This window comes from Mustelus asterias, unplaced genomic scaffold (genome assembly GCF_964213995.1).
Source record: "Mustelus asterias unplaced genomic scaffold, sMusAst1.hap1.1 HAP1_SCAFFOLD_97, whole genome shotgun sequence".
NCBI classification, from domain to species: Eukaryota; Metazoa; Chordata; class Chondrichthyes; order Carcharhiniformes; family Triakidae; genus Mustelus; species Mustelus asterias.
The window spans coordinates 809,816-837,792 of NW_027590145.1; the positions used below are offsets into that span (position 1 = coordinate 809,816).

At 51.8% G+C, this 27,977-nt stretch overlaps 1 protein-coding gene across 2 annotated transcripts; it reads left to right on the forward strand.

The window, feature by feature from the left end:
* On the forward strand, window positions 1-27,794 carry tm7sf2 (transmembrane 7 superfamily member 2). 2 transcript variants are annotated; one of them, XR_013496068.1, is made up of 12 exons: window positions 1-46; window positions 3,328-3,548; window positions 6,264-6,460; window positions 7,615-7,669; window positions 10,946-11,140; window positions 12,894-12,997; window positions 16,985-17,104; window positions 18,602-18,770; window positions 19,859-19,939; window positions 23,545-23,667; window positions 25,292-26,897; window positions 26,950-27,794. XR_013496068.1 is itself a non-coding variant. In XM_078202790.1 (11 exons), the coding sequence occupies exons 2-11, from the start codon at window positions 3,491-3,493 to the stop codon at window positions 25,450-25,452; spliced, it is 1,263 nt and encodes a 420-aa protein (XP_078058916.1). In that variant the 5' UTR covers window positions 1-46; window positions 3,328-3,490; the 3' UTR covers window positions 25,453-27,794. The 2 variants fall into 2 exon arrangements, 1 of the variants encoding a protein (XP_078058916.1); XM_078202790.1 differs by having other exon boundaries at window positions 25,292-27,794.
* Window positions 27,795-27,977: the final 183 nt, after the last annotated feature.

A 27,977-nucleotide genomic window follows, 5' to 3' on the forward strand; every position in this document is an offset into this window, starting at 1 on the left:
AACAGCTGGAAGAGTGAGTGGGAGAAAGACCAGGAATGGGAGCAAGGTAGGTACCAACTAACCCACTGGCTCTGAGAGGGGGCAGGGTAGGTACCAACTAACCCACTGGCTCTGAGAGGGGGCAGGGTAGGTACCAACTAACCCACTGGCTCTGAGAGGGGGCAGGGTAGGTACCAACTAACCCACTGGCTCTGAGAGGGGGCAGGGTAGGTACCAACTAACCCACTGGCTCTGAGAGGGGGCAGGGTAGGTACCAACTAACCCACTGGCTCTGAGAGAGGGGGGCAAGGTAGGTACCAACTAACCCACTGGCTCTGAGCGAGGGGGGCAAGGTAGGTACCCACTAACCCACTGGCTCTGAGAGAGGCTGTCTTGTCTGGAGACAATACACATCTTTTTAGCCTGTCTTGATGCTCTCTCCACTCACATTGTTTCGTTTCTTAAAGACTTGATTAGTTGTAAGTATTCGCATTCCAACCATTATTCATGTAATTTGAGTCTGTGTCTTTATATGCTCTGTTTGTGAACAGAATTCCCACTCACCTGAAGAAGGGGCTAAGAGCTCCGAAAGCTTGTGTGGCTTTTCCTACCAAATAAACCTGTTGGACTTTTACCTGGTGTTGTTAAACTTCTTACTCTGAGAGAGGGGGCAGGGTAGGTACCAACTAGCTCTGAGAGAGGGGGGCAGGGTAGGTACCAACTAACCCACTGGCTTTGAGAGAGGGGAGCATGGTAGGTACCAACTAACCCACTGGCTCTGAGAGAGGGGGGCAAGGTAGGTACCCACTGGCTCAGAGAGGGGGCAGGGTAGGTACCGACTAACCCACTGGCTCTGTGAGAGGGGAGGCAAGGTAGGTACCAACTAACCCACTGGCTCTGAGAGAGGGGGGCAAGGTAGGTACCCACTGGCTCTCAGAGAGGGCAGTAAGAAGTCTCACAACACCAGGTTAAAGTCCAACAGGTTTATTTGGTAGCAAATACCATTAGCTTTCGGAGCGCTGCTCCTTCGTCAGATGGAGTGGAAATCTGCTCTCAAACAGGGCATACAGAGACACAAAATCAAGTTACAGAATACTGATTAGAATGCGAATCCCTCCAGCCAGCCAGATCTTAAAGATACGGACAATGTGAGTGGAGGGAGCATTAAACACAGGTTAAAGAGATGTGTATTGTCTCCAGACAGGACAGCCAGTGAGATTCTCCACATCTGAGAGAGGGGGCAGGGTAGGTACCCACTAACCCACTGGCTCTGAGAGGGGGGGACAAGGTAGGTACCCACTAACCCACTGGCTCTGAGAGGGGGGGACAAGGTAGGTACCCACTAACCCACTGGCTCTGAGAGAGGGGGCAGGGTAGGTTCCCACTGGCTCTGAGAAAGGGGGGCAAAGTAGGTACCAACTAACCCACTGGCTCTGAAAGGGGGGCAGGGTAGGTACCCACTAACCCACTGGCTCTGAGATGGGGGCAGGGTAGGTTCCCACTGGCTCTGAGAGAGGGGGGCAGGGTAGGTACCCACTAACCCACTGGCTCTGAGAGAGGGGGCAGGGTAGGTACCAACTAACCCACTGGCTCGGAGAGGGGAGAGGGGAGGGGGGGGGGGCAAGATAGGTAGCCTCTGACCCACTGCCAGTATTGTGAATCTCCAGCTGCAAACCAATTAATTAATAAATAACAAATTTAATAATTGCATTTAGGACAAAAAAGCTATCCAGCAAACCAGATAATTTGAAGGACTCTGGGTCTGTACTCGATGGGAGTTTAGAAGGATGAGGGGGGGATCTTATTGAAACTTACAGGATACTGCGAGGCCTGGATAGAGTGGACGTGGAGAGGATGTTTCCACTCGTAGGAAAAACTAGAACCAGAGGGCACAACCTCAGGCTAAAGGGACGATCCTTTAAAACAGAGACGAGGAGGAATTTCTTCAGCCAGAGAGTGGTGAATCTGTGGAACTCTTTGCCGCAGAAGGCTGTGGAGGCCGGGTCATTGAGTGTCTTTAAGACAGAGATGGATAGGTTCTTGATTAATAAGGGGATCAGGGGTTATGGGGAAAAGGCAGGAGAATGGGGATGAGAAAAATATCAGCCATGATTGAATGGCGGAGCAGACTCGATGGGCCGAGTGGCCTCATTCTGCTCCTATGTCTTATAGTCTTAAATGCAAAATTCCCTGCTTCTCTCCTGTATTGTGTGCTGCCAAACCATATCCCTTCTCTCTCTCTCTCTCTCTCTCTCCGCTTCCGTCCCTCCCACCGTTCCCCCCCACCCCTCGGTGGCACAGTGGTCCCCCAGCCCCCTGCCCAATCTCTGTGTGGTTTCCTCCCACAGCCCAAAAGACTTCGATTTGGTTTATTATTGTCACATGTATTGGGAAAAGTATTGTTTCTCGTGCACTGTACAGACAAAGCATACCATTCATAGAGTACATAGGGGAGAAGGAAAGGAGAGGGTGCAGAATGTAGTGTTACAGTCACAGCTCGGGTGTAGAGAAAGATCAACTTAATGTCCGGGGTGCGTGGGGTCCTTGATTATGCCGGCTGCTTTTCCCGAGGCAGCGGGAAGTGTAGACAGAGTCAATGGATGGGAGGCGGGTTTGCGTGATGGGACTGGGCTACATTCACAACCCTTTGTAGTTTCTTGTGATACAACCAGAAAGAATGCTTTCTATGGTACATCTGTAAAAGTTGGTGAGAGTCATAGCGGACATGCTGAATTTCCTTAGCCTCCTGAGAAAGTGGAGGTGTTGGTGGGGCTTTCCTAACTATAGTGTATACCTATAAATTGGTATACAGTGAAAAATATGGTTTCTTGCGCACTATATACAGACAAAGCATACCGTTCATAGAGAAGGAAAGGAGAGGGTGCAGAATGTAGTGTTACAGTCATAGCTACGGTGTAGAGAAAGATCAACTTCGAGCGCCCACTCTCTGACAGAGCATCTTACTCAGGCCCTATCCCCAAAAGCCCACACATTTACCCCACTATTTTACCTAACCTGCACATCTTTGGACACTAAGGGGACAATTTAGCATGGCCAATCCACCTAACCAGCACATATTTGAACTATGGGAGGAAACCGGAGCACCAGGAGGAAACCCATGCAGACACGGGGAGGACGTGCAAACACCACACAGTCAGTCACCCGAGGCTGGAATTGAACCCGGGTCCCTGGCGCTGTGAGGCAGCGGCGCTAACCACTGTGCCACCGTGCCGCCCAAATGCCGAGTCTTGCCCAGTAATGGCCCACATCCCTGTGACAGAAAATAGGAAAAAAGGCAACGTTAAATTGTGATCAAAGTACCGTAAAATTCTGTTGTGCTTTCTGCAGGTGCTCCCTCCTGTACTCTTGCACGGCAGGTCTCCGTCGATAGCTGGCCTCGGAGGATGCCAGGCCAGGCTGTGGCACAGGAGTGGTGAAACGTTTGCGTCCAGTGTGTGACCGACCCTGACCCACCGAGGCAAACCAGGACTGGGCACAAGGGGGACGGAAAATGGACGACAAGTCCAAAACTCCCCGGACCACCGTGTTGGAATTTGGGGGACCTCTAGGTAATGAATGGTTGTAAGATACTTAACCGAAAATGGCAAATTGGTTCGAAATTCAGTGGCAAGGACAAAGAGTTTACAGGGAAGAGTGGGAGAGAAGATGGAGATCATCAGGAGGCCAGTAGGCTTACTAGGATGGAATGTTGTGTGCAGTTTTGGTCTCCTTATCTGAGGAAGGATGTCCTTGCTATAGAGGGAGCGCAGCGAAGGTTTACCAGGCTGATTCCTGGGATGGCAGGTCTGTCATATGAGGAGAGACTAAATCGGTTAGGATTATATTCACTGAGGTTTCGAAGAGTGAGAGGGGATCTCATAGAAACTTATAAAATTCTAACAGGTTTAGACAGGGTAGATTCAGAAAGAATGTTCCCAATGGTGGGGGGAGTCCAGAACTAGGGGGTCATAGTTTGAGGATAAGGGGGTAAACCTTTTAGGACTGAGGTGAGGAGAAATTTCTTCACCCAGAGAGTGGTGGAATTCACTCCCACAGAAAGTAGTTGAGGGCAAAACTTTGTGTGATTTCAAGAAGAAATTAGATATCGCTCTTGGGGCTAAAGGGATTGAGGGATATGGGGGGAGAAGCGGGGGAATCAGGATATTGAATTCGATGATCAGCCATGATCAAAATGAATGTCGGAACAGGCTGGAAGGGCTGAATGGCCTCCTCCTGCTTCTAGTTTCTATTATCCTGGATATGGAGGGACTGACACAAGAGGAAAAATTAAACAGGTTGGATCTGTCCTCCTTGGAGTTCAGAAGAACATGAGGTAACGGGGGGGAGAGTTTAGACAGGGGCGGCATGGTGGTACAGTGGTTAGCACTGCTGCCTCACAGCCCAAAGGACCCGGGTTCGATTCCCGGCTCGGGTCACTGTCTGTGCGGAGTCTGCACGTTCTCCCCGTGTCTGTGTGGGTTTCCTCCGGGTGCTCCGGTTTCCTCCCACAGTCCGAAAGATGTGCGGGTTAGATGGATTGGCCATGCTAAATTGTCCCTTAGTGTCCAAAGATGTGTAGGTTAGGTGGATTGGCCATGCTAAATTGCCCCTTAGTGTCTAAAGATGTGTAGGTTAGGTGGATTGGCCATACTAAATTGCCCCTTAGTGTCCAAAGATGTGCAGGTTAGGTGGATTGGCCATGCTAAATTGTCCCCTGGTGTCCAAAGATGTGCAGGTTAGGTGGATTGGCCATGCTAAATTGTCCCTTAGTGTCCAAAGATGTGCGGGTTAGGTGGATTGGCCATGCTAAATTGTCCCTTAGTGTCCAAAGATGTGTAGGTTAGGTGGATTGGCCATGCTAAATTGTCCCTTCGTGTCCAAAGATGTGCAGGTTAGGTGGATTGGCCATGCTAAATTGTCCCTTAGTGTCCAAAGATGTGCGGGTTATGTGGATTGGCCATACTAAATTGTCCCTTGGTGTCAGGGGGAATTGAAGGGTAAATACGTGGGATTACGGGGATAGAGCTTGGATGGGGTTGTTTTCAGTGCAGACTCGATGGGCCGAATGGCCGCCTTCTGGTTTCTATGATTCTATGAAGTGTCTGAGAAGATGTTTCCCCTCATGGGAGAGCATGGGAGGCATAGTTCCCTCGTCGCCACACTCTGGCGCCTGTTCGGGTTACACGGAGGGAGAATTTAGCACCTAACCGGCAAGTATTTCGGACTGTGGGAGAAAACCGGAGCACCCGGAGGAAACCCACGCAGACACGGGGAGAACCCGGGTCCCTGGAGCTGTGAGGCAGGAGTGCTAACCAGTGTGCCGGCCCCGTTTGAAAAAAACTCAAGAGGATGTGTTTGTTGGGTTAGTTGTGGGAAGTGAGGAGTTGAACCCGGATCCCTGGAGCTGTGAAAACACAACCGTAGGGTTCACTGGTTCACGGGCTCCGAAGACTGCCCTTTCTGTGGCCTTGTGGAGTCCGTGGACCATGTCTATGTTGTGTGTCTTAGGCTGCACTCCCTTTATGTTTTCCTGAAGAACCTTTTGTTGATGTTTTGTCTGCACTTCAGTCCCACGCTCCTGATCTACGGACACCCGGTGCGGAGAGGGGAGGGTCGGGATGGCGACCTCCTCGTGAACCTGCTCCTGGGCCTGGCGAAACGCGCCATTTACCGGTCCAGGCAGCGGGCGATCGAGGGGGCCGTCCATCCTGACTGTCTGCCCCTCTACCACGGCTACGTTCGCGGCCGGGTGTCCCTGGAGAGGGAGCATGCGGTGTCCACAGGCGCGGTTGACGCTTTCCGCGCCCGCTGGGCACCGCAGGGGTTGGGGTGCATTATTGACCCCAATAATCACATTTTAATTTGATGTTTTTAAGTTTCCTTTGTACTTTGATTTCTGTTCGGGCTGTTCCCCCTCCTTTTTGGGGAGCTGCCCCTTTTACTTTGTCCTGATTTAATCTGAGTTTGTTTACTTGGTTTGGTTTGACCTAAAAAAGAGGGCAGCAGTGCTAACCACTGTACCATCCCAGTTAGAAGCAAATTTAAGAGGATGTGTTTGTCGGGTTAGTTGTGGGAAGTCAAACCTGGGTCCCTGGCGCCGCGAGGGAGCAGTGCTAACCACCACGCCACCCCAGTTGGAAGCAAGTTCAAGGGGATGTGTTTGTCGGGTTAGTTGTGGGAAGTGAGGGGCGAAGGGGAGAGAGATTTTGGGGGGGGTGGTGGTTGCGGAGTTGGTGGGGGATATGTATCACAGCTTTATAATCCTCCTCCTCCTGTCTGCCCAGGTGCATTGTTGCTTCCGGTTTTTCTGCCCTGCTCTGTCCTCTACCTCCTCTTCGCCTGTCGCACCCAGGATGCTGGGGTCTCCAGCCTCCCCTCACCCCTGCCGTCTGCCAGCGAGCTGTGGGACCTCGACGCCTTCCTCCTGGTTCTGGGTTGGTTCGGTCTACAGGCTGTCCTGTACATGCTCCCTCTGGGCAAGGTAGGTTGAAGAGTTGGGCTAATGAAGGGGGTCCTAAGTGTTCTTGGGATACAAAACAAAAAAAACCACTGGGGAGAACCTAGCACCAGCTGTGGCGAGAGAAACAGAGTTAACGCTTCATAGAATCCCTACAATGCAGACAGGCCATTCAGCCCATCCGGGCCAACTCTCTGACAGTTTTTGTTCAGTTCCATTTATTGGTGTCACAAGTCAGGCTTACATTAACACCGCAATGGAGTTACTGTGAAAATCCCCTGGTCGCCACACTCCGGCGCCTGTAGGAGAATTTAGCACGGTCAATGCACCCTAACCTGCACGTCTTTCGGACTGTGGGAGGAAACCGGAGCACCCGGAGGAAACCCACGCAGACACGGGGCGAACGTGCAGACAGACAGTGACCCAAGCCGGGAATCGAACCCGGGGTCCCTGGCGCTGTGAGGCAGCAGCGCTAACCCACTGTGCCACCCCCGACGGAGCATCTTACCCAGGCCCTTTCCCCAGCCCTATCCCCGTAACCCCACACATTTACCATGGCCAATCCACCTAACCTGCACACCTTTGGACACTAAGGGGCAATTTAGCACGGCCAATCCACCTAACCTGCACACCTTTGGAGTGTGGGAGGAAACTGGAGCCCCCGGAGGAAACCCACGCAGACACGGGGAGAACGTGCAGACTCCACACAGACAGTGACCCAAGCCGGGAATCGAACCCGGGTCCCTGGAGCTGTGCTGCCGTGGAAGATTACCCTGGGTCTCTGGGTTACTAGTCCAGCGACAGTTACCACGAGGCCACTGCCTCTCCTAGTATCCTCCAGCCACCGGGAGCCTTCTGCTTGGTGATCCCCCCTTCGCTCTTCATTGGATTTGCGATCTCATTGGCGTTACGTACGTGGGGGTTTTCTGGTTATTTACGAGCACTGGACTGGCCCTCGGAATCCCGACTAGTGTTTGTGTCCCAACTGAGTCTCCTCCAACAACCTCCCGTGTCCCCACTCCCCCCCCCCACCCTCCTTCCCACCTCCCTACCTCCCTCTCCTCCCTGCCTCTCCTCCCCACTTCCCTCCCTCTCCTTCCCACCTCCCTCCCTCTCCACTTCCCACCCTCCCTCCCTCTCTGCCTAACGCTCTTGTGTTTCATCTTGTGTCTCGGCAGGTCACACAGGGCTTGCCACTTCGAGATGGCAGCACGCTCTCCTATCGGGTTAACGGTATGTTTCCGATACGCCTCCCGCTCGCGCACTCTCTCCAAGCACCGTCTCAGTCTAACCCCCCCCCCCCGCCATGCTTTACTCCTTTCCTGGAACGACCTGACCTTCGAGTCGCAAGAGGTCGTCAGCACAGGAGAAGGCCCTTCAGCCCGTTAAATCCGTGCTGGTCAAGTTCATAAGATATCAGAGCAGAATTAGGCCATTCGGCCCATCGAGTCTGCTCCGCCATTCGGTCATGGTTGATATGCTTCTGATCCCCATTTTCCTGCCTTCTCCCCTTCACCCCCATTCCCAATTAAAAGTCTGTCTAACTCCTCCTTCAATGTACTCACTGTCCCAGCACCCACCGCACTTTGGGGCAGCGAATTCCACAGATTCACAACCCTTTGGGGGAAGTAGTTTCTCCCCCAACTCTGTTTTAAATTTGCTGCCCCTTATCCTGAGACCTCTCGTCCTAGAATGTCCCACAAGAGGAAGCATCCGCTCCACGTCTACTTTATCCAGACCTTTTATCATCTTGTAAACCTCAATCTGACCTCCCCTCATTCTTCTAAATTTCAGAGAGTATCGGCCTAAACTGTTCAATCTCTCTTCACACGACAAACCCCTCATCTCTGGAATCAGTCCAGTGAACCTCCTCTGAACTGCCTCCAATGTCACCACATCTTTCCCCAAATAAGGGGAGCAAAACAGTTTTGGTCTCCTAACTTGAGAAAGGATGTACTGGCACTGGAGGGGGTGCAGGGGAGATTCACTCGGTTGATTCCGGAGTTGAGAGGGTTGGCTTATGAGGAGAGACTGAGTAGACTGGAGCTATACTCATTGGAATTTTCAGAAGAATGAGGGGAGATCTTATAGAGACATATAAGATTATGAAGGGAATAGATAAGATAGAAGCAGGGAGGTTGTTTCCACTGAAGGGTGAAACTAGAACTCGGGGGCATGGCCTCAAAATAAGGGGAAGCAGATTCAGGACTGAGTTGAGGAGGAACTTCTTCACACAAAGGGTTGTGAATCTGTGGAATTCTCTGCCCAGTTGAGGCTACCTCATTGAATGTTTTTAAGGCAAGGATAGATAGATTTTTGAACAGTAAAGGAATTAAGGATTATTTGGCACGGCCAATCCACCTAACCTACACATCTTTGGATTGTGGGAGGAAAGCGGAGGAAACTTACATAGACATGGGGAGAACGTGCAAACTCCACACAGGCAGTGATTTGATTTGATTTGATTTATTATTGTCACGTGTATTAACATATAGTGAAAAGTATTGTTTCTTGCGCACTATACAGACAAAGCATACTGTTCATAGAGAAGGAAAGGCGAGGGTGCAGAATGTATTGTTACAGTCACAGCTAGGGTGTAGAGAAAGATCAACTTAATGCGAGGTAGGTCCATTCAAAAGTCTGACAGCAGCAGGGAAGAAGCTGTTCTTGAGTTGGTTGGTACGTGACCTCAGACTTTTGTATCTTTTTCCCGACGGAAGAAGGTGGAAGAGAGAATGTCCGGGGTGCGTGGGGTCCTTGATTATGCTGGCTGCTTTTCCCCGAGGCAGTGGGAAGTGTAGACAGAGTCAATGGATGGGAGGCTGGTTTGCGTGATGGATTGGGCTACATTCACGACCTTTCGTAGTTTCTTGCGGTCTTGGGCAGAGCAGGAGCCCAGACCAAGCTGTGATACAACCAGAAAGAATGCTTCCTATGGTGCATCTGTAAAAGTTGGTGAGAGTCGTAGCTGACATGCCAAATTTCCTGAACCTCCTGAGAAAGTAGAGGCGTTGGTGGGGCTTTCTTAACTATAGTGTCGGCGTGGGGGGACCAGGGAAGGTTGTTGGTGACCTGGACACCTAAAAACTTGAAGCTCTCGACCCTTTCCACTTCATCCCCGTTGATGTAGACAGGGGCATGTTCTCCTTTACGCTTCCTGAAGTCGATGACAATCTCCTTCGTTTTGTTGACATTGAGGGAGAGATTATTGTTGCCGCACCAGTTCACCAGATTCTCTATCTCATTCCTGTACTCTGTCTCTGTCAGTGACCCGAGGCTGGAATTGAACCCGGGTCCCTGATGCTGTGAGGCAGCAGTGCTAACCACTGTGCCGCCTTGCTGCCCCTGGTGAGGCCACACCTGGCGTACTGCTTACAGTTTTGGTTTCCTTACTTGGGAAAGGATATACTGGCACTGGCGGGGGTGCAGAGGAGATTCACTGGGTTGATTCCGGAGTTGAGAAGGTTGGCTTATGAGGAGAGACTGAGTAGACTGGGGTTATACTCATTGGAATTCAGAAGAATGAGGGGGGGATCTTATAGAGACATATAAGATTATGAAGGGAATAGATAAGATAGAAGCAGGGAGGTTGTTTCCACTGGCGGGTGAAACTCGAACTCGGGGGCATGGCCTCAAAATAAGGGGGAGCAGATTTAGGACTGAGTTGAGGAGGAACTTCTTCACACAAAGGGTTGTGAATCTGTGGAATTCCCTGCCCAGTGAAGCAGCTGGGGCTACCTCATTGAATGTTTTTAAGGCAAAGATAGATTTTTGAACAGTAAAGGAATTAGGATTATTTAGCATGGCCAATCCGCCTAACCTGCACATCTTTGAACATTAACATAGAACAGTACAGCACAGAACAGGCCCTTTGGCCCACGATGTTGTGCCGAGCTTTATCTGAAACCAAGATCAAGCTATCCCACTCCCTATCATCCTGGTGTGCTCCATGTGCCTATCCAATAACCGCTTAAATGTTCCTAAAGTGTCTGACTCCACTATCACTGCAGGCAGTCCATTCCACACCCCAACCACTCTCTGCGTAAAGAACCTACCTCTGATATCCTTCCTATATCTCCCACCATGAACCCTATAGTTATGCCCCCATTAAGGGGCAATTTAGCGTGGCCAGTCTCCCTAAACCAGCACGTCTTTCGGACTGTGGGAGGAAACCGGAGCACCCGGAGGAAACCCATGCAGACACGGGGAGAACGTGCAGACTCCACACAGACACTCTCCCAGGCCGGGCATTGAACCCGGGCCCCTGTCGCTGTGAGGCAGCAGTGCTAACCCACTGTGCCACCCATCAGTTAGTTCAATCGGCATTGGATCAAAAACACAGGGAGGGTGGACGCTCTCAGACGGGTGAAGAGGGGGTTGTGGAGGGTGGAGATGGTCAGGCTGGCCTCCGTCCGGCCTGCGGTTTGATGGGGAGTGCGCGGGATGTGGTCCCTCCTGTAACCTGTGTTTTCCCCCCCACCCTCCCCCCGCCACCTTTTCCCTCCGCAGGGCTCCAGGCCTTCGTCGTCACCTGCCTCCTGCTAGGCCTCGGCCTCCTCGGCGGGCTGCGGTTGAGTCCCCTCCACGATCGGTGCGTGCAGCTGGCCGTAGCCGCCACGGTGGCCTCCTTCGCCCTCAGCGTCTTCCTCTACGCCCGCTCGCTGTGCGTGCCTGAGTCGGTGTTGGCGCCGGGTGGCAACTCCGGTAAGTCCCTTCCTGGCACCCTGCCTCTCCCGGTTCCCTCGAGCACAGCAGCCTTGCCCGTTCGCGCCAGGACTACTTTTGTGCTGATCCAATCCGAGATGCGCCAACCACGTCATTCTGGGTGGGTCGGGTCCATCTTGGGGGGCACATTCAACCCCCTACATTCCGCGCATCCAATCCCTCGCTAAAGGTGAACTTTTCCCTCCCTCCCACCATCCCCTCCTAAATTGGCGTTGGCCTAGTGGTATTATCGCTAGACTTAATCCACAACCTCAGCTGGGAGTTAACTCGATCCACTCACAGTTATTGATTAAGATTACATCATGCATACATAAGGGTATAATTGTCCAATTCTGGGGAGGCCATGGCCGAGTGATATTGTCGCTCGATTATTGATCCAGAAACTCAGCTAATGTTCTGGGGGACCCGGGTTCAAATCCCCGCCACGGCAGATGGTGGAATTTGAATTCAATAAAAAATATCTGGGATTAAGAATCTACTGATGACCCATTGTGGGAAAAACCCATCTGGTTCCCTTTAGGGAAGGAAATCTGCCGTCCTTACCCCGGTCTGGCCTACATGTGACTCCAGAGCCACAGCAATGTGGTTGACTCTCAACTGCCCTCCAAGGGGCAACTAGGGATGGGCAATAAATGCTGGACCAGACAGTGATGGATATGTCCCACGAATAAGTTTTTAAAAAACCCATGTGTTTACTGCGCTAATCCCCCCCCCCCCTGATGCTAAGGGGCAAATCATAGAATCATAGAAACCCTACAGTACAGAAAGAGGCCATTCGGCTCATCGAGTCTGCACTGACCACAATCCCAACCAGGCCCTACCCCCAAATCCTACCCACTAATCCCTCTAACCTACACATCTCAGGACACTAAGGGGCAATTTTTAGCATGGCCAATCAACCTAACCCGCACATCTTTGGAATGTGGGAGGAAACCGGAGCACCCGGAGGAAACCCACACAGACACGAGGAGAATGTGCAAACTCTTCACAGACAGTGACCTAAGCCGGGAATCGAACCCAGGTCCCTGGAGCTGTGAGGCAGCAGTGCTAACCACTGTGCTACCGTGCCGCCCCAGTTTAGACTAGAAGGCAATTTAGACTAGAAGACCGTAAGATATAGGAACAGAATTAGACCATTCAGCCCATCGAGTCTGCTCCGCCATGGCTGGTAGGTTTCTCAACCCCATTCTCTCGCCTTTTCCTCGTGACCTTTGATCACCTTACCAATAATTTAGCACAGCCAATCCACCTAACTCGCACATCTTTGGACACTAAGGGGCAATTTAGCATGGCCAGTCCACCTAACCCGCACATTTTTAGCCACTAAGGGGCAATTTATCATGGCCAATCCACCTAACCTGCACATCTTTGGACTGTGGGAGGAAACCGGAGCACCCGGAGGAAATGCACGCAGACACTGGGAGAACGTGCAGACTCCACACAGACAGTGACCCGAGGTCGGGAATTGAACCTGGGTTCCTGGCGCTGTGAGGCAGCAGTGCTAACCCAGTGTGCCACCGTCTATCCATTAGCCAATCCTCTACCCATGCTAATGCGCTACCCCATGGGTTTGTATCTTATTATGTAGTCTTTTGCGCGCGACCCAACTGAACGCTTTTTGGGAAATCTAAGTATATTGCATCTACTGGTCCCCCTTTATCTATCCTGCACATTAACAGCTCGGAGAATTCCAGTCAATTTTATCAACACCAGGTTTTCTTTCCCATCGCAGGCAACCCGATTTATGATTTCTTCATTGGCCACGAGCTGAACCCTCGGGTCGGGAACTTTGACCTCAAATATTTCTGTGAACTGCGACCGGGATTGACCGGCTGGGTAAGCGAGCACCTGCACTCGGACAGAAGATTTTGCTTTGGCCGAATGGCCTGTTTCCATGCTGTCAACCTCTATGATTTGATTTGATTTGATTTATTATTGTCACATGGGCGGCGCGGTGGCACAGAGGGTTAGCACTGCTGCTTCACAGCTCCAGGGACCTGGGTTCGATTCCCGGCTTGGGTCACTGTCTGTGTGGAGTTTGCACATTCTCCTCGTGTCTGCGTGGGTTTCCTCCCACAGTCCAAAGATGTGCGGGTTAGGTTGATTGGCCATGCTAAAAATTGCCCTTAGTGTCCTGAGATGCGTAGTTTAGAGGGATTAGTGGGTAAATCTGTAGGGATATGGGGGTAGGGCCTGGGTGGGATTGTGGTCAGTGCAGACTCAATGGGCCGAATGGCCTCTTTCTGCACTGTAGGGATTCTATGATTCTATGTACTGCGATACAGTGAAAAGTATTGTTCCTTGCGCGCTATACAGACAAAGCATACCGTTCATAGAGAAGGAAAGGAGAGGGTGCAGAATGTAGTGTTACAGTCACAGCTAGGGTGTAGAGAAAGATCAACTTAATGCGAGGTAGGTCCATTCAAAGGTCTGTCGGCAGCAGGGAAGAAGCTGTTCTTGAGTCGGTTGGTACGTGACCTCAGACTTTTGTATCTTTTTCCCGACGGAAGAAGGTGGAAGAGAGAATGTCCGGGGTGTGTGGGTGTCCTTGATTATGCCGGCTGCTTTTCCCCTGAGGCAGCGGGAAGTGTAGACAGAGTCAATGGATGGGAGGCTGGTTTGCGTGATGGGACTGGGCTACATTCACAACCCTTTGTAGTTTCTTGTGGTCTTGGTCAGAGCAGGAGCCCCATACCAAGCTGTGATACAGCTTGGGAAAGGGAAGGCGGTGGCCTATTGGTATTATCGCTAGACTATTAATCCAGAAACTCAGCTAATGTTCTGGGGGACCCGGGTTCGAATCCCACCACGGCAGATGGTGGAATTTGAATTCAATAAAAAATATCTGGAATTAAGAATCTACTGATGACCCATTGTCGGAAAAACCCATCTGGTTCCCTTTAGAGAAGGAAATCTGCCGTCCTTACCCCGGTCTGGCCTACATGTGACTCCAGAGCCACAGCAATGTGGTTGACTCTCAACTGACAAAGCATACCGTTTATAGAGAAGGAAAGGAGAAGGTGCGGAATGTAGCGTTACAGTCATAGCTAGGGTGTAGAGAAAGATCAACTTAATGCGAGATAGGTCCATTCAAAAGTCTGACAGCAGCAGGGAAGAAGCTGTTCTTGAGTCGGTCGGTAGGTGACCTCAGACTTTTGTATCTCTTTTCCTGACGGGAGAAGGTGGAAGAGAGAATGTCCGGGGTGCGTGGGATCCATCACTGCAGGAGTCCCTTGGGGTTAGTGTCCGAGTCCACAAACATCTTCAGCTACCTCATCAATGACCTTCCCTCCATCAGAAGGTCTGAAGTGGGGGTGTTCGCCGGTGACTGCACAATGTTCAGCATCATTCGCAACTCCTCAGATACTGAATCAGTCCCGTGTCCCAATGCAGCAAGACCTGGACAATATCCAGGCCTGGGCTGACAAGTGGCAAAATATTCACACCACACAAGTGCCCGGCAATGACCATCTCCAACTGGAGAGGATCCAATCATCGCCCCCTTGACATTCAATGGCATTCCCATCGCTGAACCCCCCTCCCCCACTATCAACATCCTGGGGGTTATCACTGACCAGAAACTCAACTGGACCCAGCCAGATAAACACTGTGGCTACCTGAGCAGGTCAGAGGCTGGGAATCCTGCGGAGAGTAACTCACCTCCCGACTCCCCCCCCCAAAGCCTGTCCACTGGGAATCCTGCGGAGAGTAACTCACCTCCCGACTCCCCCCCCAAAGCCTGTCCACTGGGAATCCTGCGGAGAGTAACTCACCTCCTGACTCCCCGCAAAACCAGTCCACTGGGAATCCTGCGGAGAGTAACTCACCTCCTGACTCCCCCCCAAAGCCTGTCCACCATCTACAAGGACACAAGTCAGGAGTGCGATGGAACACTCCCCACTTGCCTGGATGGGTGCGGCTCCCAACAACACTCGAGAAGCTCGACACCATCCAGGACAAAGCAGCCCCGCTCGATCGACACGCTAACCACAAACACTCACTCCCTCCACCACCGACGCACAGTGGCAGCAGTGTGTACCATCTACAAGATGCACTGCAGCGACTTGCCAAGGCTCCTTCAACAGCACCTTCCAAACCCACCACCTCTACCACCTAGAAGGACAAGGAGGGGGGCAGCAGACACATGGGGAAAACCCACCACCTGCAAGGTCCCCCTCCGAGCCACTCACCATCCCGACTTGGAAATATATCGGCTGTTCCTTCACTGTGGCTGGGGTCAAAATCCTGGAACTCCCTCCCTAACAGCACTGTGGGTGTACCTACACCACACACGGGGACTGACTGATGTCCAATCACAATCCTGGAGCTCCCTCCCTAACAGCACTGTGGGTGTACCTACACCACACACGGGGACTGACTGATGTCCAATCACAATCCTGGAACTCCCTCCCTAACAGCACTGTGGGTGTACCTACACCACACGGGACTGCATTGGATTCAAGATGGCGGCTCACCCACCATCATCTTAAGGGGGCAATTAGGGGCGGGGTAACAAATAGTGGGCCCGGCCAGCGACGCCCACACCCCAAGAAAGAATTTAAAATCGTAGTTCCAACTAGAATCGGGGGCGATTCAGACTCTGTCAGAGAAAGAACATTACAGCACAGGAACAGGCCCTTCGGCCCTCCAACCTGCACCGACCATGCTGCCCGACTTAACTAAAACCCCCGACCGACGAGTCGGCAACGTGGAACCCCGGCTCTCTGCGCAGTTGCCCCGCCGCCCGTGTCGGGCGACTGGCATGAGCTTGAGCGATGTGCCCAGCTGCAGTTTGCCCGGGCAATCGAAGGCACCATTTGTGGTGGTTCGGGGCGAGGGATTAAGCAGGCTTAATCGTTGTCATGGCGACAAGCTGTAACCCGACTCTCTCTCTCGGATGAGTAAGTACTTGGCGCTTTGACAAGGCGTGAGGTACTCTGTCAACATCTGCTTCCACCCCCTCCCCATCTCCCCCAGAGCAGCTGGTGGACTAAACTCCATGCCGGCGGCCATTTTGAACCGCACCATCCTGAAGGGACCTTGCGCCTTTTGTTCAGTTTCTCAGCCTGGGTGGTTTAAATGTTGACGCCGGTGTGTCAGGTTTCACACTATTTGCGATTTAATAAATCTCTTTTGCCTTTGATATGTTTTTTTTTCGTGTAAAAAGAGCTGCCAACCACAGAGTGATCCAACCTGATTTCTTTTTTAAACAGGGCAGGAAGATCAAGCGTGGGGGGGGTTTAGTGGGAATTAGAATCATAGCACTCAACAGAGGGGGCCATTCAGCCCATCGGGTTTGCATCGTTTCTCTGACAGTGTCTTCCCCAGGCCCCTCCTCTTCTGTCCTATCCCCGTAACCCCACACATTCACCATGGCCAATCCACCTACCTACACATCTTTGGACACTAAGGAGCAATTTAGCATGGCCAATCCACCTACCTACACATCTTCGGACAATAACAGGCAATTTAGCATGGCCAATCTACCTAACCAGCACATCTTTGGACACTAAGGGGCAATTTAGCATGGCCAATCCACCTAACCCGGATGTCTTTCAGATTGTGGGAGGAAACCGGAGCACCCGGAGGAAACCCACGCAGACACGGGGAGATCGTGCAGACTCCACACAGACAGTGACCCAAGGCCGGGAATCAAACCCGGATGCCTGGCGCTGTGAGGCAGCAGTGCTAACCACCGTGCCGCCACCGTTTCCATCCTAATCTGTCTTGTGTGAGTCGAGCACTAGGACGAGAGAGAAACCTGCCGTGGGCACCTTGACGCGATCGATGTCTAACCTGCTGACCTTTAACCTTTCCCCTCAGTTGGTCATTAACCTGGCGATGCTGATGAAGGAGTCCGAATTGCATGGCAGCCCATCCCTGGCGATGATTCTGGTCAATTCCTTCCAACTCCTCTACGTGTTGGATGCTCTCTGGCACGAGGTGAGACCACTTTTCATTTTCTCCACGACGTTCGGGGTGGGAGGGGAGTTGCGATTTTGTCCCAGAGAGTTGGCGTGGGAGGAGGAAGGGGGAGGAGGAGGTGGGTGGGGGTGGTCACAGCCTGTGAGGGTGAGGGTACCAACCCTCGTCGCGTTCAGGGGATGCTAGTGGACGTGAAGGTGTTGGAGAGGGTATAGAAACACGGAACCTAGCAGCAGGGGGAGGCCATTCTGCCCTTCGAGCCTGCTCCCCCAGTCAGTACCAATCATTGAATTCCTGCAACGCAGAAAAGGCCATTCTGCCCATCGGCTCTGCATTCACTCTCTGACAGAGTATCTTGCCCACACCCTGTCTCACGCGCTATCCCCATAGCCCCACACATCTCCCATGGCCAATCCACCTAACCTGTACACCTTTCGATACGAAGGGGCAATTTAGCATGGCCAATCCCCCTAACCTACACATCTTTGGACACTAATGGGCAATTTAGCATGGCCAATCCCCCTAACCTGCACGTCTTTGGACACTAATGGGCAATTTAGCATGGCCAATCCCCCTAACCTGCACGTCTTTGGACACTAAGGGGCAATTTAGCATGGCCAACCCACCTAACCTGCACGTCTTTGGACACTAAGGGGCAATTTAGCATGGCCAACCCACCTAACCTGCACATCTATGGACACTAAGGGGCAATTTAGCATGGCCAACCCACCTAACCTGCACATCTTTGGACACTAAGGGGCAATTTAGCATGGCCAATCCACCTAACCTGCACATCTTTGGACACTAAGGGGCAATTTAGCATGGCCAATCCACCTAACCTACACATCTTTGGACATCAAGAGGCAATTTAGCATGGCCAATCCACCTAACCTACACATCTTTGGACACTAATGGGCAATTTAGCATGGCCAATCCATCTAACCTACATATCTTTGGACACTAATGGGCAATTTAGCATGGCCAATCCACCTAACCTACACATCTTTGGACACTAATGGGCAATTTAGCATGGCCAATCCATCTAACCTACATATCTTTGGACACTAATGGGCAATTTAGCATGGCCAATCCACCTAACCTACACATCTTTGGACACTAATGGGCAATTTAGCATGGCCAATCCACCTAACCTACACATCTTTGGACACTAAGGGGCAAATTAGCATGGCCAATCCACCTAACCTACACATCTTTGGAGTGTGGGAGGAAACCAGAGCACCCGGAGGAAACCCACGCAGACACGAGGAGAACGTGCAAACTCCACACAGACAGTGACCCAAGCCAGGAATTGAACCCGGGTCCCTGGCGCTGTGAGGCAGCAGCGTTAACCCGCTGTGCCGCCCGGGGCAATGCCAACCTTGAGGGAATTCCTGAATAACATGTCTTGTTTTTCTCTCTCTTCCCCCCCCCCCCCCCCCCCCCCTGCCCACCATCCCCGTGTCCCCCCCTCCCCCCCCATCCCACCTCCTCCCCCCCGGGGGGTGGTCCCCGCAGGAAGCAGTCCTGACCACGATGGACATTGTCAATGATGGCTTCGGCTTCATGTTGGCGTTTGGAGATTTGACCTGGGTGCCCTTCACCTACAGTCTGCAGGCCCACTTCCTGGTGGCGCACCCTCAGGACCTGGCTGGCACCACAGCGGCAGCCATCGTCCTCCTGAACGGTAAGAGGGTCGACCGTGTCCCCCATCCTCCCTCCCATTCCCGCTGGAAATAATCCTTCTGTTAACCCCCGCAGGTCATTGGGAAAGGCCAGTGGAAAGCTGGATGGAGGGGGCTCGAGTCTACGTGCTGTGACTGGCGACTAGTTAGTCCGCACTTCAAATACCGGTTATCGCCCCATTAATTGGGGAAAGATTATCATTGGCGCAACGGTGGTTAGCACTGCTGCCTCGCAGCGCCAGGGACCCGGGTTCAATTCCGGCCTCGGGTCACTGTCTGTGTGGGGTTTGCACATTCTCCCCGTGTCCACGTGGGTTTCCTCCGGGTGCTCCAGTTTCCTCCCACAGTCCAAAGATGTGTAGGTTAAGTGAATTGGCCATGCTAAATTGCCCCTTAGTGTCCAAAGATGTGCTGGTTAGGTGGATTGGCCATGCTAAATTGCCCATTACTGTCCAAAGGTGTGTAGGTTAGGTGGATTGGAGATGCTAAATTGCCCCTTAGTGTCCAAAGATGTGCAGGTTAGGTGGATTGGCCATGCTAAATTGTCCCTTAGTGTCCAAAGATGTGCAGGTTAGGTGGATTGGCCATGCTACATTGCCCATTACTGTCCAAAGATGTGTAGGTTAGGTGGATTGGCCATGCTAAATTGCCCCTTGGTGTCCAAAGATGTGAAGGTTAGGTGAATTGGCCATGCTAAATTGTCCCTTAGTGTCCAAAGATGTGTAGGTTAGGTGGATTGGCCATGCTAAATTGTCCCTTAGTGTCCAAAGATGTGTAGGTTGGGTGGATTGGCCATGCTAAATTGCCCCTTACTGTCCAACGATGTGTAGGTTGGGTGGATTGGCCATGTTAAATTGCCCCTTAGTGTCCAAAGATGTGCAGGTTAGGTGGATTGGCCATGCTAAATTGTCCCTTCGTGTCCAAAGATGTGTAGGTTGGGTGGATTGGCCATCCTAAATTGTCCCTCACTGTACCCGAACAGGCGCGGCAGTGTGGCGACTAGGGAAATTTCACAGTAACTTCATTGCGGTGTTAATGTAAGCCTTACTTGTGACACTAATAAATAATCTTTTAACTGTTTCTGTTGCAGGTCTCGGGTATTTTATATTCCGTAGTGCAAACTCGCAGAAGAACACTTTCCGTCGGAACCCCAACGACCCTAAAGTAGCAGGTGGGTAACGGGCGGTTGCCCCTGGCAACCCTGAAGATTCTCTACCCTGTGCCGAGGACTTGAGGGGCAATTAGAGAGGGGCACTGTGGGATGGCGGAGACCACATCCCAGGAGAGAATAAGGAGTTTGCCTCCAGAAGGGTCGTTCGGTTTACCATAACTTTGCCACCTTAGTGTTCAAAGATGGCGGCACACTGGTTAGCGCTGCTACCTCGCAGCGCCAGGGACCCGGGTTCGATTCTGGCCTCAGGCGACTGTCTGTGTGGAGTCTGCATGTTCTCCCTGTGTCCTCCGGGTGCTCCGGTTTCCTCCCACAGTCCAAAGATGTGCATGACTAAGGCTACTGGGGAGACTTTAAACTAGAACGGTTGGGGGGAGGGAGTCGTGAGGAGGTGACTGTGAGCGAGGAGGTTAGCCCGCAAATAGAGAAGGATTGTAGACAGGGTAAGAGGGAGAATAGACGGGTGATGGAGAAGGGGAGAGCTCAGACCAAAGGTTTGAGATGTGTCTATTTTAACGCCAGGAGTGTAGTGAATAAAGTGGATGAGCTTAGAGTGTGGATCGATGCTTGGAAGTGTGATGTGGTGGCCATTACGGAGACTTGTGGACAGGGACAGGACTGGATACTTCAGGTGCTGGGTTTCAGATGTTTCAGAAAGGACAGAGAGGGAGGCAGAAGAGGGGGTGGGGGTGGGGGGGGGGGGGTGGGGGAGTGGCACTGCTGATCAGGATAGTGTCACAGCTGTAGAGGGATTGTCTACGGAGTCTCTGTGGGTGGAAGTTCGGAGCGGGAAGGGGTCGATCACTTTGCTGGGTGTTTTCTACAGGCCGCCCAATAGTAACAGGGATGTTGAGGAGCAGATAGGGAAACAGATCCTGGAGAGATGTAGTAATAACAGGGTTGTCGTGATGGGAGACTTTAATTTCCCAAACATCGATTGGAATATCCCTAGGGTAAGGGGTTTGGATGGGGAGGAGTTTGTGAGGTGTGTTCAGGAGGGTTTCCTGACACAGCATGTGGATAAGCCTACAAGAGGAGAGGCTGTACTCGATCTGGTGCTGGCTAATGAGCCGGGACAGGTGTCGGATCTCTCAGTGGGGGAGCATCTTGGGGATAGTGAACGTAACTCTATCCCCTTTACGCTAACATTGGAAAGAGATAGGATCAGGCAAGCTGGGAAAGTGTTTATCTGGAGTAAGGGGAAATGTGAAGCCATCAGGCAGGAGATTAGAGGCGTAAATTGGAAGGAGGCATTCTCGAGGAAAAGTACCGAAGTAAGGTGGCAAATTTTCAAGGAATGTTTGTCTGGAATTCTACATGACAACGTTCCGATGAGACGGGGAGGTTTTGGTAGGTTACGGGAACCGTGGCGCACGAAAGCTGTGCTGAACCTAGTCAAAAGGAAAAGGAAAGCGTACAAAAGGTTCAGAGAGCTAGGCGATGATAGGGATCTAGATGAGTATACGGCTTGTAGAAAGGGACTTTAGAAGGAAATTAGGAGAGCCAGAAGGGGTCACGAGAAGGCCTTGGCAGGTAAGATTAAGGAAAACCCTAAGGCATTCTATAAATGTGTGAAGAGTAAAAGGATGAGATGTGAAGGAATAGGACCTATAAAAGGCGAAGGCGGGAAAGTCTGTACGGAACCGGAAGAAATAGCAGAGGTGCTTAATGAATACTTTACCTCGGTATTCACGGTGGAAAAAGACCTGAGTGGTTGTACTACAGGATTGAGGCGGACTGAGAAGATTGAGTTTGTCGACATTAAGAAAGAGGATGTGTTGGAAATTTTGAATAGCATCAAGATAGATAATTCGCCGGGACCGGATGGGATGTATCCCAGGTTATTGTGGGAGGCGAGGGAAGAGATTGCAGAGCCTCTGGCGATGATCTTTACATCGTCGATGGAGACGGGAGAGGTTCCGGAGGATTGCGGATGTGGTTCCTATATTCAAGAAAGGGAATAGGGATAGCCCAGGAAATTACCGACCGGTGAGTCTAACCTCAGTGGTTGGTAAGTTGATGGAGAAGATCCTGAGGGACAGGATTTATGAACATTTAGAGAGGTTTAGTATGCTCAAAAGTAGTCAGCACAGCTTTGTCAAAGGCAAATCGTGCCTTACGAGCCTGGTGGAGTTCTTTGAAAATGTGACGAAACACGTTGACGAAGGAAGAGCGGTGGATGTGGTTTACATGGACTTCAGCAAGGCGTTCGATAAGGTCCCCCATGCAAGACTTCTCGAGAAAGTGAGGGCATGGGATCCAAGGGACTGTTGCCTTGTGGATCCAGAACTGGCTTGCCTGCAGAAGGCAGAGAGTGGTTGTAGATGGGTCTTTTTCTAAATGGAGGTCGGTCACCAGTGGTGTGCCCCAGGGATCTGTTCTGGGACCCTTCTGTTTGTCATTTTCATAAATGCCCTGGATGAGGAAGTGGAGGGATGGGTTGGTAAGTTTGCCGACGACACGAAGGTTGGTGGGGTTGTGGATAGGTTGGAGGGATGTCAGAAGCTGCAGTGTGACATAGATAGGATGCAAGACTGGGCGGAGAAGTGGCAGATGGACTTCAACCCGGATAAATGTGTAGTGGTCCATTTTGGCAGGTCAAATGGGATGAAGGAGTATAATATCAAGGGTAAGACTCTTAGCAGTGTAGAGGATCAAAAGGACCTTGGGGTCCGGGTCCATAGGACTATTAAATCGACCCTGCAGGTGGAGGAGGTGGTTAAGAAGGCGTATGATGTGCTGGCCTTCATCAATTGAGGGATTGAGTTTAGGAGTCGGGAGATAATGATGCAGCTTTATAAGACCCTCGTCAGACCCCACTTGGAGTACTGTGCTCAGTTCTGGTCGCCTCATTACAGGAAGGATGTAGAAATTATTGAAAGGGTGCAGAGAAGATTTACAAGGATGCTGCCTGGATTGGTTGGCATGCCTTATGAGGATAGGCTGAGGGAGCTCGGTCTTTTCTCTTTGGAGAGACGAAGGATGAGAGGTGACCTGATAGAGGTGTACAAGATGTTGAGAGGTATAGATCGGGTGGATTCTCGGAGACTTTTTCCCAGGGCTGAAATGGCTGCTACGAGAGGACACAGGTTTAAGGTGCTGGGGAGTAGGTACAGGGGAGATGTCAGGGGTAAGTTTTTCATTCAGAGGGTGGTGGGTGAGTGGAATCGGCTGCCGTCAGTGGTGGTGGAGGCAAACTCGATAGGGTCTTTTAAGAGACTTCTGGATGAGTACATGGGACTTAATAGGATTGAGGGTTATAGGTAAGCCTATATATAGGCCTAGGTAGGTAGGGACACAACCGGCGCAACTTGTGGGCCGAAGGGCCTGTTTGTGCTGTAGTTCTTCTATGTTCTGTGTGTGGATTAGGTGGATTGGACATGCTAAATTGCCCCTTCGTGTCCAAAGATGTGTGTATTGGCCGTGCTAAATTGATGAGGGGGGGGGCGGTGATGAGGATGGTTGGAGGGGCGGAGGGTGCTGAGGGGCGGTTGGGTGGGATGTGGGTGGGTAATATGGTCGGCGGAGATGGAGTGCGATGGGCCCCGTTCACGGCCGCTGGGTTAAACTTGCTGTTATTTCTTCCTGCCGCCATTGCCTCCCAGGCCTGCAAACCATCCCCACGGCGACCGGGAGGCAGCTGCTAGTGTCGGGCTGGTGGGGCCTGGTGCGCCACCCAAACTACCTGGGAGACCTGATCATGGCGCTGGCGTGGTCGCTGCCCTGCGGTGAGTCCCGGGCGCGGGTCGACAGGGTGGGGGGACGGTGAGGGAAGACATTTTCACCCTAGGGGTGAGTGCGGTGTCTGGAACTCAATGCTCCAAAAGGATGGGAGAGAGAGAGAGAGAACCCCCCCTCCCCTACTCCTGCTGCCCCCCAAACCATTTGAAAGGTCTGTGTAGATGCAAGCCAATGCGAGGGTCCGTAACGTGCAGGGCGGCAGAGTTACGCCAATGGCGAGCTTGTTTGCCAGGCCGGGCCAACCCAATACTCCGGGTCGCTTCTTCCTCTGATGTCCGCTTTCTGGAACACAGCGCCAGGGACCCGGGTTCGATTCCCGGCTCGGGTCACTGTCTGTGCAGAGTCTGCACGTTCTCCCCGTGTCTGCGTGGGTTTCCTCCGGGTGCTCTGGTTTCCTCACACAGTCTGAAAGACGTGCTGGTTCGGTGTGTTGACCCCGAACAGGCGCCGGAGTTTGGGCGACTAGGGGAATTTCACAGTAACTTCATTGCGGTGTTAATGTAAGCCTTACTTGTGACTAATAAATAAACTTTAAAAACTTTACACTTTAAACTCAAGATGCGTATAGAGGGATATGGGCCAAGTGCGGGCAATTGGGACGAGGTTAGTGGTTTTAAAAAAAAGGACAACATGGATAAGTTGGGCCGAAGGGCCTGTTTCCATACTGTAAACCTCTATGACTCTAGTGTCCAAAGATGTGCAGGTTGGGTGGATTGGCCATGCTAAATTGCCCCTTAGTGTCCAAAGATGTGTAGGTTAGGTGGATTGGCCATGCTAAATTGCCCCTTAGTGTCCAAAGATGTGCAGGTTGGGTGGATTGGCCATGCTAAATTGCCCCTTAATATCCAAAGATGTGCAGGTTGGGTGGATTGGCCATGCTAAATTGCCCCTTAGTGTCCAAAGATGTGCAGGTTAGGTGGATTGGCCGTGCTAAATTGCCCCTTAGTGTCCAAAGATGTGCAGGTTAGGTGGATTGGCCGTGCTAAATTGCCCCTTAGTGTCCAAAGATGTGCAGGTTAGGTGGATTGGCCGTGCTAAATTGCCCCTAAGTGTCCAAAGATGTGCAGGTTAGGTGGATTGGCCATGCTAAATTGCCCCTTAGTATCCAAAGATGTGCAGGTTGGGTGGATTGGCCATGCTAAATTGCCCCTAAGTGTCCAAAGATGTGCAGGTTAGGGGGATTGGCCATGTTAAATTGCCCCCTTAGTACAATTTTATCTTTTAAAAAGCAGTTGGACAGTTACATGGGTACGACGGGTATAGAGGGATATGGGCCAAACGCGGGCAATTGGGACTAGCTGAGTGGTTTTAAGATATAAGGGCAACATGGACAAGTTGGGCCAAAAGGCCTGTTCCAATGCTGTAAACCTCTGTGACTCCAGTATCCAAAGATGTGCGGGTCAGGTGGATTGGCCATGCCAAATTGCCCCTTAGTGTCAGGGGGACTAGCTAGGGTAAATGCATGGGGTTATGGGGATGGGGCCTGGGTGGGATTGTGGTCGGTGCAGACGCGATGGGCCGAATGGCCTCCTTCTGCATTGTAGGGATTCTGTGATTCGAACTCCCTGGGCTGATGTGCGTGTTCTTTTCCTTCCCCCCCCCCCTCCACAGGTCTGGCTCACTTACTGCCCTATTTCTACGTCATCTATTTCACTGTGTTACTGATCCACCGCGAGGCCAGGGATGAGCATCAGTGTCGGAGGAAGTACGGTTCGGCCTGGAGCGAGTACTGCAAGCGTGTCCCCTACCGCATCTTCCCCTATCTCTACTGACAAGAGCACAGTGCGCCATGTTTTCCCTCCCCCCCCCCCCCCCCCCCCCCCCTCCTCCCCAGTGAAGCCACAGGACCCCTTCCCCTCATGGCAATGAGGCAAATCCCTCGGCGTCTTAACTCCCACCACCTGTGGATGTCCCGGATACACTAGGCCCGAGCCTTGTGCCGTCTTGGCGAACACTTATTTTTTTTTAGTCCTCGTCTGGTGCCCACTTGGATGGCATTGTGGGCTCGGACTTCGGGGCAGTAGGTGTGGGGGTTGGGGGGGGGGAGGGGGGGGGGGAGGGAGAAGGTTACCCACCACAAGTCCACCCGCTCGGCCTGTTTCGCTGGCCCAGCCGTGGTGGCCCCTCCCGGCGCAGGCCGAGATATTCAAACGTGCGTCTCGGGTGTAACCGTGGTGTGAAGAGGGGGGAGGGGAGGGGTTCGGTTGGAAGCCCAACCCCCCCCCACCCCCAATTTCTCTCCAGCGGGTGGCGGCGGTGCTGGGATAAGGGGGAGGAGGAGTGTTGAGGCCACACGCAAGTTGGCCGAATCCCGACCCCGCGAGCGAACTCGTAACGGGCGCAGCGTTCCAAGGGGGGCTGGCTCTCGTCGCGATTGGGGAGTCGGGAGGGGTGAGGGACTGGAAGGGAGACACGACTCGGATGAAGAGAAGGCCCCTCGTTCCCTCACGGGGCAAAGTTGGCGTGTCCGTGGCGGGGACCTCAATGGGCGCGATGCCGCGTTGGCATGGCTCCCTTTAGCCAAAGGGTTGGATCACAGACCGGTGTGTACGTGAGACAGGACATGGAGTCCACCACGGGAAGCTGCCCTGGCTACAGGGCGCTGACTACATGTCGAAATAAAGAGTGTATCGGAGTGAAATATCGGGAATGTTTCTCTGTTTACTCTTTGTGGGCTATGGCGCAGATGGTATTCTGGTGGCAATACGTACGATACTGAGCGGGGTGGATGACGGTGAGAATTGATGTAGACACTGATGGGCTGAATGGCCTCTTCTGTACTGTAGGGACGTATAGGTTAGGTGGATTGGCCATGCTAAATTGCCCCTTAGTGTCCAAAGATGTGTAGGTTAGGTGGATTGGCCATGCTAAATTGCCCCTTAGTGTCCAAAGATGTGTAGGTTAGGTGGATTGGCCATGCTAAATTGACCCATTGTACCCAGAGATGTGCGGGTTAGGTGGATTGGCCATGCTAAATTGCCCCTTCGTGTCCAAAGATGTGTAGGTTAGGTGGATTGGCCATGCTAAATTGCCCCTTAGTGTCCAAAGATGTGCAGGTTAGGGGGATTGGCCATGCTAAATTGCCCCTTCGTGTCCAAAGATGTGCAGGTTAGGGGGATTGGCCATGCTAAATTGCCCCTTCGTGTCCAAAGATGTGCAGGTTAGGGGGATTGGCCATGCTAAATTACCCCTTAGTGTATAAAGATGTGCAGGTTAGGTGGATTGGCCATGCTAAATTGCCCCTTCGTGTCCAAAGATGTGCAGGTTAGGTGGATTGGCCATGCTAAATTGCCCCATTGTCTCCAGAGATGTGCGGGTTAGGGGGATTGGCCATGCTAAATTGCCCCTTAGTGTCAGGGAAAACTGGCTTGGGTAAATACATATGATAAGGGGGATAGGGCGTGGGTGGGATTGTTGTCGGTACAGGCTTGCTGGGCCAAATGGCCTCCTGCGTTGTAGCAATTCTATTTCCCAGACGTGGCCACCTTAACCTGGTTGTGGGAATGACTTCCTTGATTTAGTTCATAGAATATCGGATGTTGTTTGAGGAAAAGGGTCAGAGTTCATGTTTCAAGATGATTCAAGATGGCGACATCTTGCGAGCTGTCTCCAGTGTACCCTCATTCTGTCTTTTAATATCGTTCTATGTCTTTAAAACTCTAATCTAACTCTTACAAACTCTCTAACAACACTACTGTCACACTACATTCTGCACCCTCTCCTTTCCTTCTCCCGTGTGTACTCTATGAACGGTATGCTTTGTCGGTATAGCGCGCGAGAAACAATACTTTTCACTGTATCCCAGTACATGTGACAATAATAAATCAAATCAAATATTAAGTTGATCTTTCTCTGCACCCTATCTGTGACTGTAACACTACATTCTGCACCCTCTCCTTTCCTTCTCTATGAACGGTATGCTTTGTATAGCGTGCAAGAAACAGTACTTTTCACTGTGTCCCAGTACATGTGACAATAATAAATCAAAATGTGGGGTAGTTTAGTGTAAAATTACATGCGTGTTGCCGTTAGTATCCTTGAGTGTGGTCGAGTTTTATAGTCCTTTTGTCGTGTGTTTGTTTTCTCTTTTAAGTTAATAAATTAATTGTTCACATACTGACTGGACTGTTTCCTCATTGAATTTCCTCAGAATCCCTGCAGTACGGGAGGAGGCCATTCGGCCCATCGAGTCTGTACCGATCACAATCCCACCCAGGCACCATTCCTGCAACCACACACATTTACCCTCGCTAGTCTCCCTGACACTAAGTGGCAATTTAGCACGGCCAATCCACCT

Coding starts and splice junctions, on each gene's coding strand:
- tm7sf2 (XM_078202790.1), top strand. CDS start 3,491: ATGGACGACAAGTCCAAAACTCCCCGGACCACCGTGTTGGAATTTGGG. Junction 6,461..7,614: donor ACATGCTCCCTCTGGGCAAG/GTAGGTTGAAGA, acceptor GTGTCTCGGCAG/GTCACACAGGGCTTGCCACT. Junction 12,998..16,984: donor GACCGGGATTGACCGGCTGG/GTAAGCGAGCAC, acceptor CTTTCCCCTCAG/TTGGTCATTAACCTGGCGAT.